The sequence below is a fragment of the Aspergillus flavus genome, chromosome 6 (genome assembly GCF_009017415.1).
Source record: "Aspergillus flavus chromosome 6, complete sequence".
Lineage (NCBI taxonomy): Eukaryota > Fungi > Ascomycota > Eurotiomycetes > Eurotiales > Aspergillaceae > Aspergillus > Aspergillus flavus.
Genome location: NC_092410.1, coordinates 2,763,812 through 2,779,535, shown reverse-complemented (window position 1 = coordinate 2,779,535; position 15,724 = coordinate 2,763,812). Strand labels below are relative to the sequence as shown.

Here is a 15,724-nt window from a genome sequence, read left to right as displayed (position 1 = left end):
ATTTAGGATCCTTTTTCTGAGTTCTCTTCTGGTTCTGTATCCATGGGAACTCTAGTAAAGCGAACACTAAGTATAAAAGATGGAACTACCTTGATACAGAAGAACTTGCTTATGAGAAGCTGGGAATAGTCTCTGATGAAACCATTTTTGAGCGCACTGTCCAGGACGGCTTCATGGATTACTATAAATCGTTGATCCCATGTATCCTGGACCTACGCAAAGCAGTGTTCCCTGGTGGGAAGCTGCGGAGGAAAGGAGACAAGGACCTTTACTCGCAAATCCTCCAAACTACTAATAGTTCACAGAAGGACAGTGGGGTAATATCTCAAGGATATAATAAATCAAGGATTTTGGGGGGCGGGGTTATAATGCATATTCTGATCCTCCCGGAATCAACATCAACTTGGTTTCTATGTGTTCATGCATCGGACATAAAACTAAATTTGAACGCAAACGTGCATGTCATTAACGCAATTTAGGACCTACTAATTATGTGTCAAACTCCCAGAACCCGCCAATTACTTAAGGCTCACTTCTTAGCCATATATAACCCAAGTGTCTTATGTCTTCTTTGAGCCGCCATTGGGAAGAGATAAACTCTTTGGATTATTCGATTTCCTTCGCCAGGGGATCCGTCCAATAGTAGGACTAGCGGGTTCTTTGTCCATCTCACTTTCCGCAGCCATCCACTCGTATTGTGAATTGCTTAGTTGTGTAATAGTAGTGTATGCGGTGCTCATGTTATTTTCTATGATGGACAATCGGGGGAACACAGTCAAAGCAATCTTTTTGGTGTGCTTTGGCTTAGCGCCTTTCTCTGTGTTAGTGTTATCGGTAACGGGAAACGTAAAGGCTTCGCAATCATCATCAGCAGTCGGCGGGTCAAAGTCTGGCTCGTATCTGCGTTTGCTGCCCTGAATCGGTTTCCAGATCTTCGCTGCCTCCTGCACAACCTCTTCCAGAGTTTTATGGAAAGCGAGGCGTCGGTCTTCTGGGAGTAACTCATCCAGATATTCTAACACATTCTTCACCACAGTTTGAATACCCACCCTGCATATCCTGTCTTGGGTTGTTGGATCTAGCGACAGGAGAATGGATCGACAGAATGACTCTTTCTCGCTATCGATAGATGCCTGGTTGGCGAGAACCTTTCGAAATTGGTTATATTGGTTATCGACGGGTGCGATGTATATTGGGAGGAAGATATGCGTATTAATCTCTCTGGCGAGGATAGCCAAGATGAGAGCAAGCCTCATTTGCTTCGCCGCCAGTGTGTTGGAACATGGAAGAGGCAGTTGGTGGTCTCGTGCCAGTTCACATTGTCGAAGCTTCTCCCATACTGAATTATTCTACCGTTTCAGCCCATTGGGCTATGTCAGTCTTCCTTTCCCTTCTCTAATTGTGGGACGGTTGTACTATGCCAGCTACTTACCCTAAGAGTGTCATTAGAAAGGTCGGTTTCCAACATGGCAAATATTTCGGTTTTAGCATAGTCCCAAAACTTGAGCATGCTCTCAATTCTACATGGCGTTAGAGTGTTGGGTGAAGCTATGGTCCCATAGAGGATGCACACTCACGCTGAATCTTCAGTTATGTCACTGTATCTAGTAGCATAACCCTCCAATTTTTCGAGGCTAGCTTGGGTTGTTGCGAGCGATCCTTTGAGACCCAGAGCCTCGTTTTCCAGTTCCTTGACCCTTTGCTTGGCAGAGGCGAGTTTGTCTTTCAAGTCTGCCCCCGCCTTTTTCATCTTGTCAATGGTAATTTCTTTGTCTTGGATGCTTTGCTGCAAACCGTTGATTTCCTTTTGAGCCAGTGCCACCTTTTCCCTTTCCTTTGCATTGTCGGATTGAAGCTTCTTCACCTGTTTCCCAAGTTCATCTACCTTCTTATTCCGCTCGGAAATACATGTATCCTTCTCACTGATGACCGTTCGAAGTGTCTGCACGACACCTTTTGTTTCTTTATGCCTGGTCCTCTCTTCTTCATTAACCTTGAACGTTTCATCCAGCGCTATGCGTTTCCTCTCTTTTTCATCGTTTATCTCATTCTTGAGGCTTGCAATGTACTCGTCCTTGGAATTCAACTGGCCCAATAACTTGTTGTTTTCATCGTAAACCTCTAGAATGGCATCGAATCCCGTAGTCGAGGCTACCGTCTTGAGCTGAGTAAAAATCGCTCTCACGACATGTTGGTCAAGGGAATTGGGTGAGGGTGTAGATGGCGGGGTGACGCTTGTAGGAGGCATATTGGTTAACAAATCCAAAGAGAAGTCGAAAGAAGCCAATAGATAACAGCACTTGAAGTTTCATTCCAACGTACTCGCTCAAAGATGTGAGGCCGTAGACACACCTACCTCCACATCTACGCACAGGGTTAATTTAAGTCCTGTTGCTTTCCTGGTCAAGGGGTGCCTCGATGCCCCAAACCCTTCCTCACTTCCGCCTCACTCGATATCCCACACTGCCGACGTGGCAGAACCTCCGTGGCCATTCCAGAAGGTACGGCATGATTCAGTCAACCCTTATCTGCTCGTTGGATGTGCGGCTGTCTAAGATGGTGGTCTAAGAACAAGGCTCACGAGGCTTCCTTTTCCCATACTGCACAGCCAGTGAAGCGAAGACGCACGGATCCCTTGGTGCACACGCGAGTCATGTATTGCCTGCAGGCGGCCAATCGCACAGAAGCAGATACTACGTGGCTTCGTGTGCTGCACCGCGCACTTGAACTACTACATGAACTACCACAGTAGCCTCCCTCCATGATCCTACGAAAGATGAGCGCTTAGTTTAGGTTTACTCCGACATCTTGCTGATTGGGCTCTTTTATCACCGGCCACCGCGAATGAAAGGTTTAGGGAATTAACGGATGGGCCGATCCGTTGTGGTTCCCCGGGCGATCCTTTCCCGCAAAGTGCTTTTGGGCACATATGATGGGTATTGTCCAAAAGCAGACTTAGTATCCTCTTGCCCGACTTTGGGGGTCTTTGGGTGCTCGCTCAGTCCATACCTTTGCGAGGCTTATTGTTCTCATGGTTAGCCCATTTAGGTGAGTGGGAGGTACGACACCTTGGCGGGCGGCTGCAGTTCAGATAGTATCGGAGAAGAGGGTGCTGGGCTAAGATAAACCAAGATTGTGTCATTTTTATATGGTATTCTGTTGCTGAGGAGATATATATGTTAAGGTTCACGTGTTATTCGCGTCCTATTCTGTGCACCGGTGCTGTAGTATTGTATATTGTGATTCTCAACCCTATCCTTCCCTTCGGTTCCCAGAAAGATATATATCCCTCAAATCTAAGGATTGCGATAGAGTTGATATATTTTCTTATGATTCAGTATATCATGATTAATGAGTAGATATCTATATAAGCATTTCAGCTCGACATGTATGTAGATACTCAAAATATTGACTTGGGCATACTTGACTTCACGTACCTTTGTATATCTAGAATTCGGCATCAGATTGGTTGGTTCCATTCTATACCTTGACCGATATCTTTGGAACACTATGTCAGAAGTGATAAAGCTAACAGAGACAGGGACTTTACAGGTCCTCGCTGTGCCCGTCATAAATAATATAGTTGCTCTGTGAATATAAGTTGATTTATTGTTCGCATCGAGTTGTATGTATTTACTGTATGGATTGTAAACGTGAGAAGGACAATTTGTCCCGCCAGTGGTATCATAACAATATTCTAATGCAAGTAAAAGTCAGAGCGACTAAGTGAAAGAACGAGGTCACGCGAGAGGAAATCCTTATAATGCTTCTTTCTCATCAGGGAATGGCTTCCTGCCTATCACCACATGATAATTCGTGTAGCAGTGGACATCCCGATTCCGAATAGCCTTCCGCACATTGACGAGAAAGACTTCGATTTCTGGCCTCGTCCACCCGAGGGATGTAAGCGGCTTATATGACCATCCGGATAAAGCCTCTAGCCAGTTTCTCTCACTGTGGAAGCCAATCTCCTTCATCTCGGGATCAGAAGGCCACGGATTCGTTGGAACTTTTTTAATCCGTTGCTGGATGTCGACAAATCCCGACTCTATCATGGATCGCTCTATTCGAGGCGCAATTCGGAACTGCCTTGGTGGATTGGTAAACTGGCCCGATTGATGTTGAGCTCTCCACCAGTCGTGGAGAGCGAATGCACTAAGACCGCCCTCTTCAGCTTCCGGGGGCATCGTGCCATCATCACACATGGGCTTAGGGTCCATTTCGTGACATTCGAGCCAGCCGCCGGGCTTCAAATGCTGTAAAGACTTTCGTAGGAGCTCTTCAGATGAAGGTATTCCTCCCGTTAAGTGGGCGAGACGAATATAGTCAAAGTAGTCGTGGTGCCAGAGCCACTCCTCCTCAGCCGCATCATCAACCAGGAAATGGACATTCTCAGGGACTACAGTCGGTTGAATGGGCGAAAGATCGGTACCTGTAATCTCGGCATTGGGGAATAGAGCAGCTGAAAGATAACAACAGTGAGAACGTGGTTGCAGGAAACAAGGTCAGAATGAGTTGGGTGAGTGATAAACCAGCAAGTGGGCAAAATGCGTACCCATTTCTATCGGCCATATCCCGGTACCAGTACCAATATCAAGCATCTTCCTAGGGTCTTGTAGCGGAGCAAAATATAGCCGTCCATTATTAACTAGCTTGAACATGTGGTGCTGCATATTCAGGCGAACTGACTCCTTCTCATCATTTGGGAAAACGTACGCTGGCATGGCAGGAAAGTCAGAGGCTACTTTGAATCTGAATGACCTAGAGTGTACACGAACATACCGCCCTCATGGTATTTATGATATCGTCTTCCGTATTGAAATGGATAGTCCATCACAGTCTCAGTCAATGACTGCGTGTCACTATCAAATTTTCTTCAGTAACAAAGACAATGGCAGGCATTCCTCAAAAGAGCTGAAAGCCTTAAAGAACGCACAAATGGTGGTGAAAGGAGGGGAGATAGATGGGAAAGGATAGAAACTGATAGGTTGGTAACTTACTAAGGTTGCTTAGGGCTCTTTGACATATAATGTCAGCACGGCTCGGTTGATATGGGAAAGTATAAATAGCGAGAAAAGCAAAGATGGGCCAGTCTTGACAAGGGCCGTGGAAAGTGTAGTAACTTCCATAAAATAGTTAGACATCTAAAGCTAAGGGAAATTCTTACATCAGATCTTAAAGCCATCCTTGACATGGGAGACATTGAGACTTTTGGGGAAGCGGCTGAGAATAGGCCTGAGTACGTGGAAATCGGGGAATCAGATGGATCTTCCAGGCTGACTTTACTGGTTAGAGTGTCGGAGTCCTCTGACATTAAAGTCTGCTCATCATTGTCTTCTAGGCTTAGAAGTGCCAATGAAGCAGCGTTATGCTTGCCCTCGTTTGTCTGATCCGCTAGATAACGTGCCTCTATATCACCCGCAAAATAGTCAGACAGCGTGAGTAGTTTGTTCCTTTGAATTGTTATCCTAGACTGTTTCAGGGGCTCGGAATATAGAACTTGATTGTGCTCGCCTTCGTCAGGATGTACAATTTTCATAGCGTTGAGATGTCCGATCAGGGTTTTCACCACATGGATGGACGCCTCAGTTTCCTCACTAGTCCACAAAGATCGCTGTTGGTGAAACAGACTGGGCGAGAAGCCATAAAATGGTATGTCAAACCGCAAAGGATAGTCATGCAGTGATGGATCGAAAGCCAAACTTTCTTTGGAGCTTGGTCCAAGGAGAATAAACGGCTGCGAAAATGGATTCCGATCCTGAAGCAGATTTATCCATTCTGGACCTGGGAATGGTCGAGAGGCTTTTTGAGACAACAATAATGTAAACCTGTCAGACCCTAAAGGATATCGAGACAGTCCTTCGGAGTGTAGAGCCCAGGCTGTGAACAGGTCCCAAATATGCACATAGTCAACCACGTTGCCACAGTCGACTGCCTGCAACTCTAAAATGCTGTAAAGGTCACGCCAATCCATCGCAGACTGCTCATTACTTAAAAGGATGTAAAGGCGAGCGAGTGTCTGATTTCGTAGGTCATGGTGAAGGTTTGCTTCCGATAGAAGAATCGATAAGGCATACAACAGATCAGAGTCCGCTGACCGAGAAGATAAACAACATCTGGCGGTCTCGAAGCTGACTGTCTCAAGAGCTAAATGTAGATTTGACGGCACCACATCGTGATCAATTGGCAACATATTCCAGTTTTGTTCCGCAACTTCAAGCCTAGCCCTACCAACTGCGTAGATCTGGTTCACTGCATGTCTGCTATCGCCCAAGAGACCCGCTAGGAGAGCGGCATCTAACAGGAAATGGGCTTGGTGAAGGATCATCATCAGTGAAGCCCATTGTTCAGCCACGGAAAGCCCTATTGAATCATCCCAGGTAATGTCGAACAGCTCCTCTAAATCGCCCGCTGGCAGGCTTGGCATAATTGGGAGGAGGGCGCGCATAATCCTTGATGCTTCCCACAATAAACCGCCTTCTTTCAAGATGCCAAACCACTGAACAAATCCGTTTTCACTTTTGGTAGTTGACCGCAGCAAAGGACAACGCATCCAGCTTTCATCCACCCATTGGGATGTTCGAGAGCCGAATACAATAATATTAATGTAAATCTCGTAGATATGGATCTAACCTCGAGTCAGCTATTGAGTCTACCTATTTGAACTACAAAATAGAGCGTCGTTTTAACTAGCCTGTACTTCATTGAGATCTTCCAATCTCTGTTTGCCCTCTAAGTCGAGAAGTGACCATGCTCTCTTAGCCTCTACCAAGGCTGATCTTAACGCACCTTTTGAGTAGATTTCCGCCAATGCCTTCATGATTTTTAGAAGCTGCATCTCATCGGGGTCGAAGATTTCCTCTTTTGCCCGAATATGTTCGTTCAAAAACTCCGCGGCGTGTCTGTAGCGACCTTGCTCCAGCAGCATATCCGCATACTCCGCGACGACCGGGAACAAATGATCATGTTTTCCAAGGGTGTTATCAAAGAACTTCTGAGCATCAGTGTAGTGGCCCATGCGAGTGAGTTGAACAAAGTGGTGGATTTCTTTTTCAATATCCTCTTCCAACTCCAGCTCCAAGGGTAAGGTAGTCCCCGTTGGCTGCAGAACATTACGGGCGGGATGCGACGACATACTCTTCCATTGAATGGACCAGAAAGTATCACCATGTAGTACTGATACTGAGTAGAAGGGTAGAGGGATGGTAGAAAGGGTGCAGCCAGTCTTGTGCAGTTGGCGGAAAATGAAGGTACCCCGCTGACCTGCAAGGCTGAAACCACCCCGCTTTGATGATTGGATTCTGTTAGTGAACACATATAAGGTGCACACACAATTTGGAACCACCAATTTAAACTTCTCGACAAGGACCTCAAGTTGAGCAACGTCTCGGAGGTATCTGGTCTAATTAACTTAGTTTTTACCATGTGGAGTCGCTACTCAAAACGTCTTTTCCAGCGGCCAGTAAATCGAGAACAGAGTCAAAATCATAGAGACCTCTTAGAGACCCACAGCCAGAGCCTGGGATACAGGCAGCTGGGAACGATCAAGATTGACTGCTCGTTTATGCCGGATTCCCAATGGGGGATTCTTCAGAAGGTAGCCGGTGCACCCGCTTGGTTGCTATATCTTCAACTGCAGTTCAGCCAGCCATCGGATTGCAAGCTCGCAAACGCAAATGTCGAGCTCACCTTTGAGAAGATGGCACCTGCAAGCCAAGAACCAATCAATCTTTCAAATTTGGGGCCGGTTCTCACAGAATATTTCGGTCCTCGGGGCATCGCAGGAAACGATTTGGTTGAGCCCGTTGTCCTCGGGTCTACTGCATTGAACGCTAAACTCAAAGCAAGTAAGAGACCCGGATCTCACCAAGACACCGGTACGCAGTGGTCCTTGCAAGCGTACACTTGGCCAGTAGAGGGAGATAACAGTGGCCTCCATCGTCGGGTCGAATGGATCATAAAAGAAGCAGATTCACAGCACCAGCCACTTCTGCATCGTGGCCAAGTCCGAGTCGCACTCGTTCTACAGCATGACTTAGACCCCTTTTTCATCACCGTTCGCATCGAGGGCCAGCTTCACGGAGACCGCGGTTGGTTTAAGTTCCCCTCTTCGATGGATTCATCCACCAGAACCCTCTGTGTCCGAGTTTCGCCATCTGCGCACGAGCAAACTCCATTGGATGAGAGGGCAAGACAACTGAATAAAGATATGACAGCACTTCTGGTTCAAAGTTTCAGACCAATATCCAAATTAGATAAGGGGCTGAGACCGGAAGAACTGAAGAGTAGTTGCGACAAGGCAACAAAAACAGCGCCACTCGCAAATCGAACAACACCTAAAGAGTCTGAGGAGTATACAATCGGCTGGATCTGTGCTTTATCCCTCGAAATGGCAGCAGCAAGTGCGATGCTCGACGAAATACATGAGACCCTGCCCACTCCCTCGAATGACTATAACAATTATACATTAGGGAAAATTGGATCCCATAACATCGTGATCGCTTGTCTTCCCATTGGAGTATATGGAACAACTTCTGCGGCAACCGTGGCCACTCAAATGCTAGCCACGTTTCCATCAATACGATTCAGCTTGATGGTAGGAATTGGCGGTGGCGTTCCTAGCAGTACAGCCGATATTCGACTAGGAGATGTTGTTGTTAGCAAGCCAAACGGGAGGCTAGGGGGAGTGGTGCAATATGACTATGGCAAAACCGTCGCGAATGGTATATTCGAACAGACTGGTGCCCTAAATAAACCCCCACAGGCTCTCTTGACAACAGTCGCAAAGATGCAAGCCGAACACATGATGCGTGGTGATAAAATTTTTAAATACCTTTCCCAAATGGTAACTGCGTATCCGCGAATGCAGAACTTTACCTACCCTGGCCAGGAACGAGATTACCTTTTCCGAGCTGATTACGATCATGAAGGACCAAATCCTACCTGTAAAAACTGTGACCCAGCCCAGACTGTGGACCGCAAGGTTCGAATGCAAAGCACTCCGGTAGTTCATTACGGTACAATTGCGTCCGGAAATCAAGTTATAAAGCATGGCCAAACCCGGGACAGGATTGCTCAACAACAGGGAATCTTATGCTTCGAGATGGAGGCAGCCGGTCTAATGGATAATTTTCCATGTCTAGTCATTCGTGGAATTTGCGACTATGCTGATTCTCACAAGAACAATGACTGGCAAGAGTATGCTGCAGCCACCGCTGCCGCATACGCTAAAGAGTTTATCTCCATGACACCTGCTAGACAGGTTGAGATCACACCAACGGCCGTAGAGGCATAAAAGAGTATAGAACCTTATTTAACTATATACCTAAACCGTCAAGCTATACGTACCTACTAATAGACCCCTATTCCTTAGGGACTGATGTGGTCTCGCTGCCACTGTAATGGGGAGCAGCTTATCTAAGACTTGGAGGCTTTGATTATGTTCAGGTGTGGATGATCGGAGTATTACTGACTAGTTTGACTAAACAATGAATGGGTAACTTCAACTCACTCAATATACGACAACATTTGACGCCATTTTTCAACTGTCTTAGCACCACACCTGTCTAAATCTACGCCCTACTATCTCTACATTGACATGGTTGGTCTTTCTCTCTTCCTGGTGCCTGACAAGTCGTGATAGTTGTCGCCGAGGCGCTTCTTGTCGCTCCACTCACTCATACCTTATCCTTTTGCTTCGCTCATCTGCGACTTCTACTTCTTCCACGCTCATCCTGTAACTTCTGGGAAAGTCTCTAGTGTCGCTCACTTTCTCCTCAATCGTTTTTTCCATTTTGTTACACTTTTCTATCAACCACGTGGTACCTCACGGGACTGGCCAGGTCTCACGACGACAGCGACTCCATCACCGATGTACCAGACACTACCACCAGAAGGGAAATTATAACTTTAAAGAGAAGGGAAGTCACAAGATTTCATATTCTAAAAGAATTCTCGAAGAAAAGGAAAGATCTAGAGTCAATACTAGTACTACCCCACACAAAAAAAGGCATCTCGTGCCCACCACTACATACAAACCACGCAGAAAACACCTAGATACATCCTGCAGAAAAGCAATATGACAAAATCCAAGCCCTCCCAAAGCTCTAAAAAGGGCAACTAGAGCCACCACCATGCGTAAACCTTCCTCGTGGGACGAAGGCGCTGATCAGTGACAAGCGGCATAAGGTGAGATTTCCCCGCATTCTGCACTCCGCATTTTCCCCGGATCTTGAATACTGCCGGATCTGTCCGAAAAGGGAAGGTTTGGGCTCTTTGGATATTTTCCGGGGTTGTTTTCTATAGACTTGCTAGGTAGGGTTCAGATTAGTGGGGGGACTAAGTGCCGAGCTTTGTCAGTTGCCTTGGTTGGGTTGGGGATTGGGGTGGTTGTATAAATTGGACGATGTTTCCTCTGTTTAGATCGAAGTTTCTATGGTTGTGGTCAAGGGAAGTGGATAAACCTTTTCGGAGATTTGGAGCGGTATTTGGCAGTCATGGCTCTCATATCCCGTCTATTATTATTATACACATCATGCCTTACTCTTGTCTCGGCTATAACTCTCAATTCCTTCCCTAGTAAACCACGAGTATTCGTGCTCTCTGATATCTCCAATGAACCTGACGATTCCGAGTCACTCGTCCGATACCTCACATACAGTAACCAGTTCCAGACGGAAGGCCTCGTGGCCACGACATCAACCTGGCTGAAGAATGAAACCGACCCAGATGCTATGCTCGACATCATCCATGCATATGAGAAGGTCGTCGACAATCTGAACCATCATGCACCAGCGGATTCACAGTACCCATCCGCAGAACACATGCGGAGTCTAGTCCGCGCAGGGTCTCCGGTATATCCCCTCAGGCTCCCAGTTCCCAACAAACTAACACGGACAGGTCTACGGTATGGCGGCCCTAGCCCCCAACGCCACCTTCAGCGCCGGCGCTGAACTCCTCCTCGACCGCATTCAAGCCACAACAAACAGCAACTCCCCCCTCTGGGTCCTCGCTTGGGGTGGCACCAATGTCCTCGCGCAAGCTCTTGTCAAGCTCCACAAGGACAACTCCCCAGAGAAAGCTGCCAACCTCCGAAAGAACCTCCGCATCTACACCATCTCCGACCAAGACGACACAGGCGCCTGGCTCCGCCAGCAGTGGCCTGACCTGTTCTGGATCAACTCCATCCACGGCTGGAACCAGTACGGTATGTCCACCTGGGTCGGGATCTCGGGCGACGAATTCTACGACGTCGACAAGGGCGGCCCAAATAGCACGCTGGTAAGCAAAGCATGGCTCAAGGAGAACATCCAAATCGGGACCTTGGGCGCCGCCTACCCAGACGTGGCATATACCATGGAAGGCGATACGCCGACATTTCTCTATCTCATTCAGAATGGACTGGGAGTCTCGGAGCACCCCGAGTATGGGTCGTGGGGCGGTCGGTATCAGTTGGTCACTTCCAATCAGCATGGCCCAGGTTTCAGACATTACTCGGATGTGCAGGACCAGGTGGTGGGTCTTAATGGGAACACTTTCAAATCGAATAAGGCGACGATTTGGCGGTGGCGGGATGCGTATCAGCATGATTTCGCGGCGCGCATGCGCTGGACGTTAACGGATGATGTGACCAAGGCTAATCATCACCCCCTTGTGAAGGTTAATGGGAGTTCGGGGCTGGAGCCTGTCAATGTTTATGGGGTTGCTGGGTCGGAAGTTGTTGTGGATGCTGGTGAGTCGGTGGATCCGGATGGGGATGAGTTGACCTTCAACTGGATTTATTATCCTGAGCCCAGTACCATTAACGGCACCCCTGATGTGAATGTAACGACTTTTGGGTCGCGTGGTGAAAGTGCCAGGTTGCCGGTTCCAATTATCGATAGGACCTGTGAGGCAGGCATCGAGCATTGTGATCTGTTCCATTTCATTCTGGAGGTTAAGGATTCGGGCTCGCCACCGTTGACTACATATCGTCGGATATTGTTGCATGTTGCTAAGTCTGATGCCAAATAGCAAGGGCATAAATTGCTTTATATTATAGATGAATGCTGTGGGTTTAGCTGCTTTTAAGGGAAATGATTGTGAGTGTATTATTGGTATCGTGTAGCAGTAATACCCATCAAGTAGGAGTAGCCCGAAAAACACCCAACGCCGTCCGATCAAGTAAATACCTGAGGTAGGGCCATACATATCCCGTAGTTCGCCGGCAGGTCAAGGTTGTCATTATTTCCTCAAGTCGTCTGATGATACGCGTTCCAAACCCGCTTCTCCGTCCAAGTTCTCATTATACAGCATCTTCGGGTTGAACGCCAGCGATCCTCGCGGCACGAAAGTGGATAATAAGACCAATCCCGATATTATCGTGAATTGCACTGAAGCGACATTTTGTATAGCTGCATATATATTGCCCCCATTCTCAGATCCTCCAGTGTCGCTGTATACACGGTCAATATAGCTTCCAAGGATCGGCGACGTGATGGCGTAAAGGATAATATACGTCGAGTACAAGAAAGCCATTACCGCACCCAGGGCAGAGACATTCTGCGTCTTCGATTCGACTCGTGCTAGCGCCGCTTGGATGTACGCCGCCAACGAGACATCGCCAGCCGCCCAGCCAAACGAGATAGGAATGAATGTAGCCGCTGCCATCCAGGCAGCGCTGATTTGCATCGGTGGCCGCCAGAATGGTAGGTACCATGTTATGAGGAGCATAACGGCATCTAGCCGGAGCCAGGGGACCGGTGTCGTCACCAGATTCGTGAATAGAATAACGAATAGTGCGCCTAGAAGCTCCCCTAAATTCGAACCACCCACGATAATCTGTGACCAAGCGGCATTACCCAGGTACCGGCGGGCGATTGCGGGTGCCACGGCATTTTCCAGGTAGCGATGAGCATACAGCGCAACGGAATACCCTGGCACCAGCCAGATAAACTTGCGCGAGGTAAAGATTATGCGAGCACCAGTCCAGATCGATTCAATAAACAGCCAGAACCCAACAGTGACCGCTTTGATGTATGAAGGCTGGCGTTCTAATGCCGGCGTATCATGGCTACGGAACGTTTCATCGGTGAGGAAGAACCAGGAGATAGCGGCGAATGCGAAACAGATCGGGGTGATCAAAAAAGAATAATTATTCCCAAAAAACGGTATCAAGGCTAACGCCGTGCAGAACGCACCACCCGTGCCGGAGATTTCGTAGAATATGTGCACCAAGGCGTCTAGATGACGCAGTTTCTTAACATTTCCCCCGACAATATCGCGCGGAATGACACGGCGCATCAATTCGACCATTCCATAGGCAATTCCTGCGACACAATAGACTGGGATCATGCCATCGGTGTTGTACCGGCCGTAGTAATGAAAATCATGGTCGGGGTGCTGATCGCGAAAGCTTGCCGGTGCAAATGTACCCCCGGTGCTAGCGTCGATGATAAGGAGAAGGGCACTGAAGAGCGCAAATACTAATACTGCGCTTGAGAGCACGATCCGAGAAGGGAATCTTCGAATAAGCGGGGCGATCAAAATGGATCCGATACACTGGCAAGCTTGGTTAAGGCCCACCATGAGCCCAACTCTTTGAAAAGTCTTTGCGGGTGTCTTGGTCCGCATCGCATCATAGTCATAGCGATTAGTTGCAAGGGCCACAATTGAGCCGTTAAACGCCTCTAGGCCGAACTTATAGATCATAATGCCCAAGATGTAGAAGGCCACATCGCGTCTCTCACGTGGAGTGAAAGCGTACCAGCCTTCCTGAACAGCCTCGACGAAAAATGGCGCCATAATTTTGGCTGTTCCATGGTACTATGGAAGCATCGCAGCTCCCCAGGGCAGATCGCCAGGAGGGACCTGAGAGAGTTGCGATGATATAAGGCATCATGCTGTAGAGCAACACCTGGGCTCATCTCACCACCCATTGTGGCTGTAAATACCAAGCGTTCCTGAGTAAACTCGATCGTGTCTGCAACTTGGCAGCAGGTTCCGGAACAAATCCGAAGGCGAGGTTAGGGCACGTTGCAAGGTGCCGACAGTAGCAAAGAGTGGGATGGCTTGGGATTCAATCATGGCGTTATGCATATTAGAATCCAGGCACTGGGCGAGCAAAAAGCAAGCATGTCTTGGCCCATCACGTCAGGGAATCGAATCACGCTTTCGGGCCACGTGCTGGGCGATCCAAGAACAGCTAGTCTCATTCCCTCGCAGGCCTGAGCTTTCAGGGGTCCATCCTATAGTACTCATATCCCAATCATGTCAAATATACGACCACGGTCAACGCGAGACTATTCCTATTGTAAGGTTCAAACTTCCATACACCAGACCACCCGGCCCGTAGCTTCTACAGATACACGCAACCGAACTGCACCCCATCCACACCGTGTGACCTATGACATTCAAGCTCTCTGTCTAGACCATATACTCTATTTTTAATTGTATTCTGGAATAGCTTACAGGTGGGTTTCAATTCCAATACCACTGAGTACCAGTGTAATGTGTCACCACGAGCATGTGTTGTAATAGCGTACCCCCAACCTCAGGTATTCTCTATCCACATTGTCTACTCTCAACGGTCAACTTATATCTCTTGTCTTATTCGCTCTGTGAACCTCTTTGATACTGCAACAGTTACACGCACAAACACGTGATCAAGGGGTGGTAATGTTCTCGATAGAAAAGATCTGTCAGTGATCACTGAAATTCTGGGTCATTGGCGGTTGCTGTTGTTGTTTTCGACTTCATTACCCTCCCCTACTACTGATTATCTCAGTATAATGATTTCTGGTGAGGATGCATGGCTCAGTAAATGTCAACCGGAAAATCTACCCGTTCCACCATTTGAGAGATACATCTATATGCTCCCTGAGCATGTCGTCAAGAAACCGCTTATATTCGGCGAGCTAGGGTACGAAGGATACGAACCTATATGGATCGGAACCTCTCAAACATTGTACTGCATCCTAATATGGATGTTGTTGCCGGTGTGATTGACTGGGAAATGACCGCTTTCTTTCCCGAGGGTGGGAAGAGTATACATCGTATGTGCCATCAATGGGCCGGATGGGAGACCCTTTTTGACGGGATAGGATTTCCAGTTGGAACATAGAATTTGCTAAAACCGTCAGCCTTGAAATTTAACGCGTGCAACTAATATTCGATATTTGTTGTTTGCCAGATGTTTACTACTAGATGTATGTTTGTTCAACTTATTGTATCCGTTCGAAGATATATATTTCCAAACACAGGATGCTCCAGTGCCTTTCTCAAGTTCGCTCCGCTTCCGAGGTGTAATCGTGTAGCCCTGCCATTAATCACTGTATCTCTCTAGGTAGCGTTTTGGATCAATCTTCTCGTTAGCATGAGGATGTTTCGGGTTGCATTGCAAGCAAGCAGATGATGGCGCCATGTCACGGGATCTGCTGTTCAGGTGGACAAGTCGGGTGGAGTCTCTCCGAATACTAACAGTAATAGTAATTCGTATTGTGCAATATCACTTGTGCGATGACGACATAAAATCCATACCTTTTCAACGGTTAGAGCACCAATTCAAGAAAGACGATGTTGTGAAAGTTTTATGTGTTGGCTCACGGTAAGAATTCACCTAATCCTCCCGCTTTTCGCGAACCCTCTTATCAGAGACCTCTTGTTCCCCCCCACCATGCGAAAGACGGTGCCGCCTGCAAGATGACGGAATTTGGTAAATTAGCTCAAGATCGACCAGGATGGGGGA

At 47.6% G+C, this 15,724-nt stretch overlaps 6 protein-coding genes across 6 annotated transcripts; 3 read left to right on the top strand and 3 right to left on the bottom strand.

The window, feature by feature from the left end:
* Positions 1 to 247: 247 nt before the first annotated feature.
* On the bottom strand, positions 248 to 2,353 carry F9C07_2286476 (uncharacterized protein). The gene is made up of 3 exons (XM_041293725.2): positions 1,578 to 2,353; positions 1,433 to 1,520; positions 248 to 1,349 (listed from the first exon to the last, which is right to left on the bottom strand). The coding sequence occupies exons 1-3, from the start codon at positions 2,246 to 2,248 to the stop codon at positions 561 to 563; spliced, it is 1,548 nt and encodes a 515-aa protein (XP_041148916.1). The 5' UTR covers positions 2,249 to 2,353; the 3' UTR covers positions 248 to 560.
* A 1,405-nt stretch (positions 2,354 to 3,758) lies between these two features.
* On the bottom strand, positions 3,759 to 5,026 carry F9C07_11922 (S-adenosyl-L-methionine-dependent methyltransferase; the record flags this gene model as incomplete). The annotated part of the gene is made up of 4 exons (XM_041293726.2): positions 3,759 to 4,462; positions 4,556 to 4,717; positions 4,783 to 4,862; positions 5,001 to 5,026. The coding sequence occupies 4 exons, from the start codon at positions 5,024 to 5,026 to the stop codon at positions 3,759 to 3,761; spliced, it is 972 nt and encodes a 323-aa protein (XP_041148917.2).
* A 2,042-nt stretch (positions 5,027 to 7,068) lies between these two features.
* On the top strand, positions 7,069 to 10,101 carry F9C07_1799325 (Pfs domain protein). Its single transcript, XM_041286777.2, has one exon. It carries the CDS (start codon positions 7,424 to 7,426, stop codon positions 9,293 to 9,295), a length of 1,872 nt encoding a protein of 623 aa, XP_041148918.1. The 5' UTR covers positions 7,069 to 7,423; the 3' UTR covers positions 9,296 to 10,101.
* A 395-nt stretch (positions 10,102 to 10,496) lies between these two features.
* F9C07_2235937 (cellulose-binding protein) lies at positions 10,497 to 12,012 on the top strand (the record flags this gene model as incomplete). Its single annotated transcript, XM_041286778.1, has 2 exons — positions 10,497 to 10,853; positions 10,900 to 12,012. The coding sequence occupies 2 exons, from the start codon at positions 10,497 to 10,499 to the stop codon at positions 12,010 to 12,012; spliced, it is 1,470 nt and encodes a 489-aa protein (XP_041148919.1).
* Positions 12,013 to 12,222: 210 nt separating this feature from the next.
* F9C07_2205226 (uncharacterized protein) lies at positions 12,223 to 13,916 on the bottom strand (the record flags this gene model as incomplete). Its single annotated transcript, XM_071509602.1, has 2 exons — positions 12,223 to 13,667; positions 13,745 to 13,916. The coding sequence occupies 2 exons, from the start codon at positions 13,914 to 13,916 to the stop codon at positions 12,223 to 12,225; spliced, it is 1,617 nt and encodes a 538-aa protein (XP_071367912.1).
* A 1,004-nt stretch (positions 13,917 to 14,920) lies between these two features.
* On the top strand, positions 14,921 to 15,322 carry F9C07_11926 (uncharacterized protein; the record flags this gene model as incomplete). The annotated part of the gene is made up of 2 exons (XM_071507730.1): positions 14,921 to 15,032; positions 15,240 to 15,322. 2 exons carry the CDS (start codon positions 14,921 to 14,923, stop codon positions 15,320 to 15,322), a joined length of 195 nt encoding a protein of 64 aa, XP_071367911.1.
* Between the last annotated feature and the right edge of the window lie 402 nt (positions 15,323 to 15,724).

Coding starts and splice junctions, on each gene's coding strand:
- F9C07_2286476 (XM_041293725.2), bottom strand. CDS start 2,248: ATGCCTCCTACAAGCGTCACCCCGCCATCTACACCCTCACCCAATTCC. Junction 1,521..1,577: donor GACATAACTGAAGATTCAGC/GTGAGTGTGCAT, acceptor AACGCCATGTAG/AATTGAGAGCATGCTCAAGT. Junction 1,350..1,432: donor TTTCTAATGACACTCTTAGG/GTAAGTAGCTGG, acceptor CTGAAACGGTAG/AATAATTCAGTATGGGAGAA.
- F9C07_1799325 (XM_041286777.2), top strand. CDS start 7,424: ATGTGGAGTCGCTACTCAAAACGTCTTTTCCAGCGGCCAGTAAATCGA.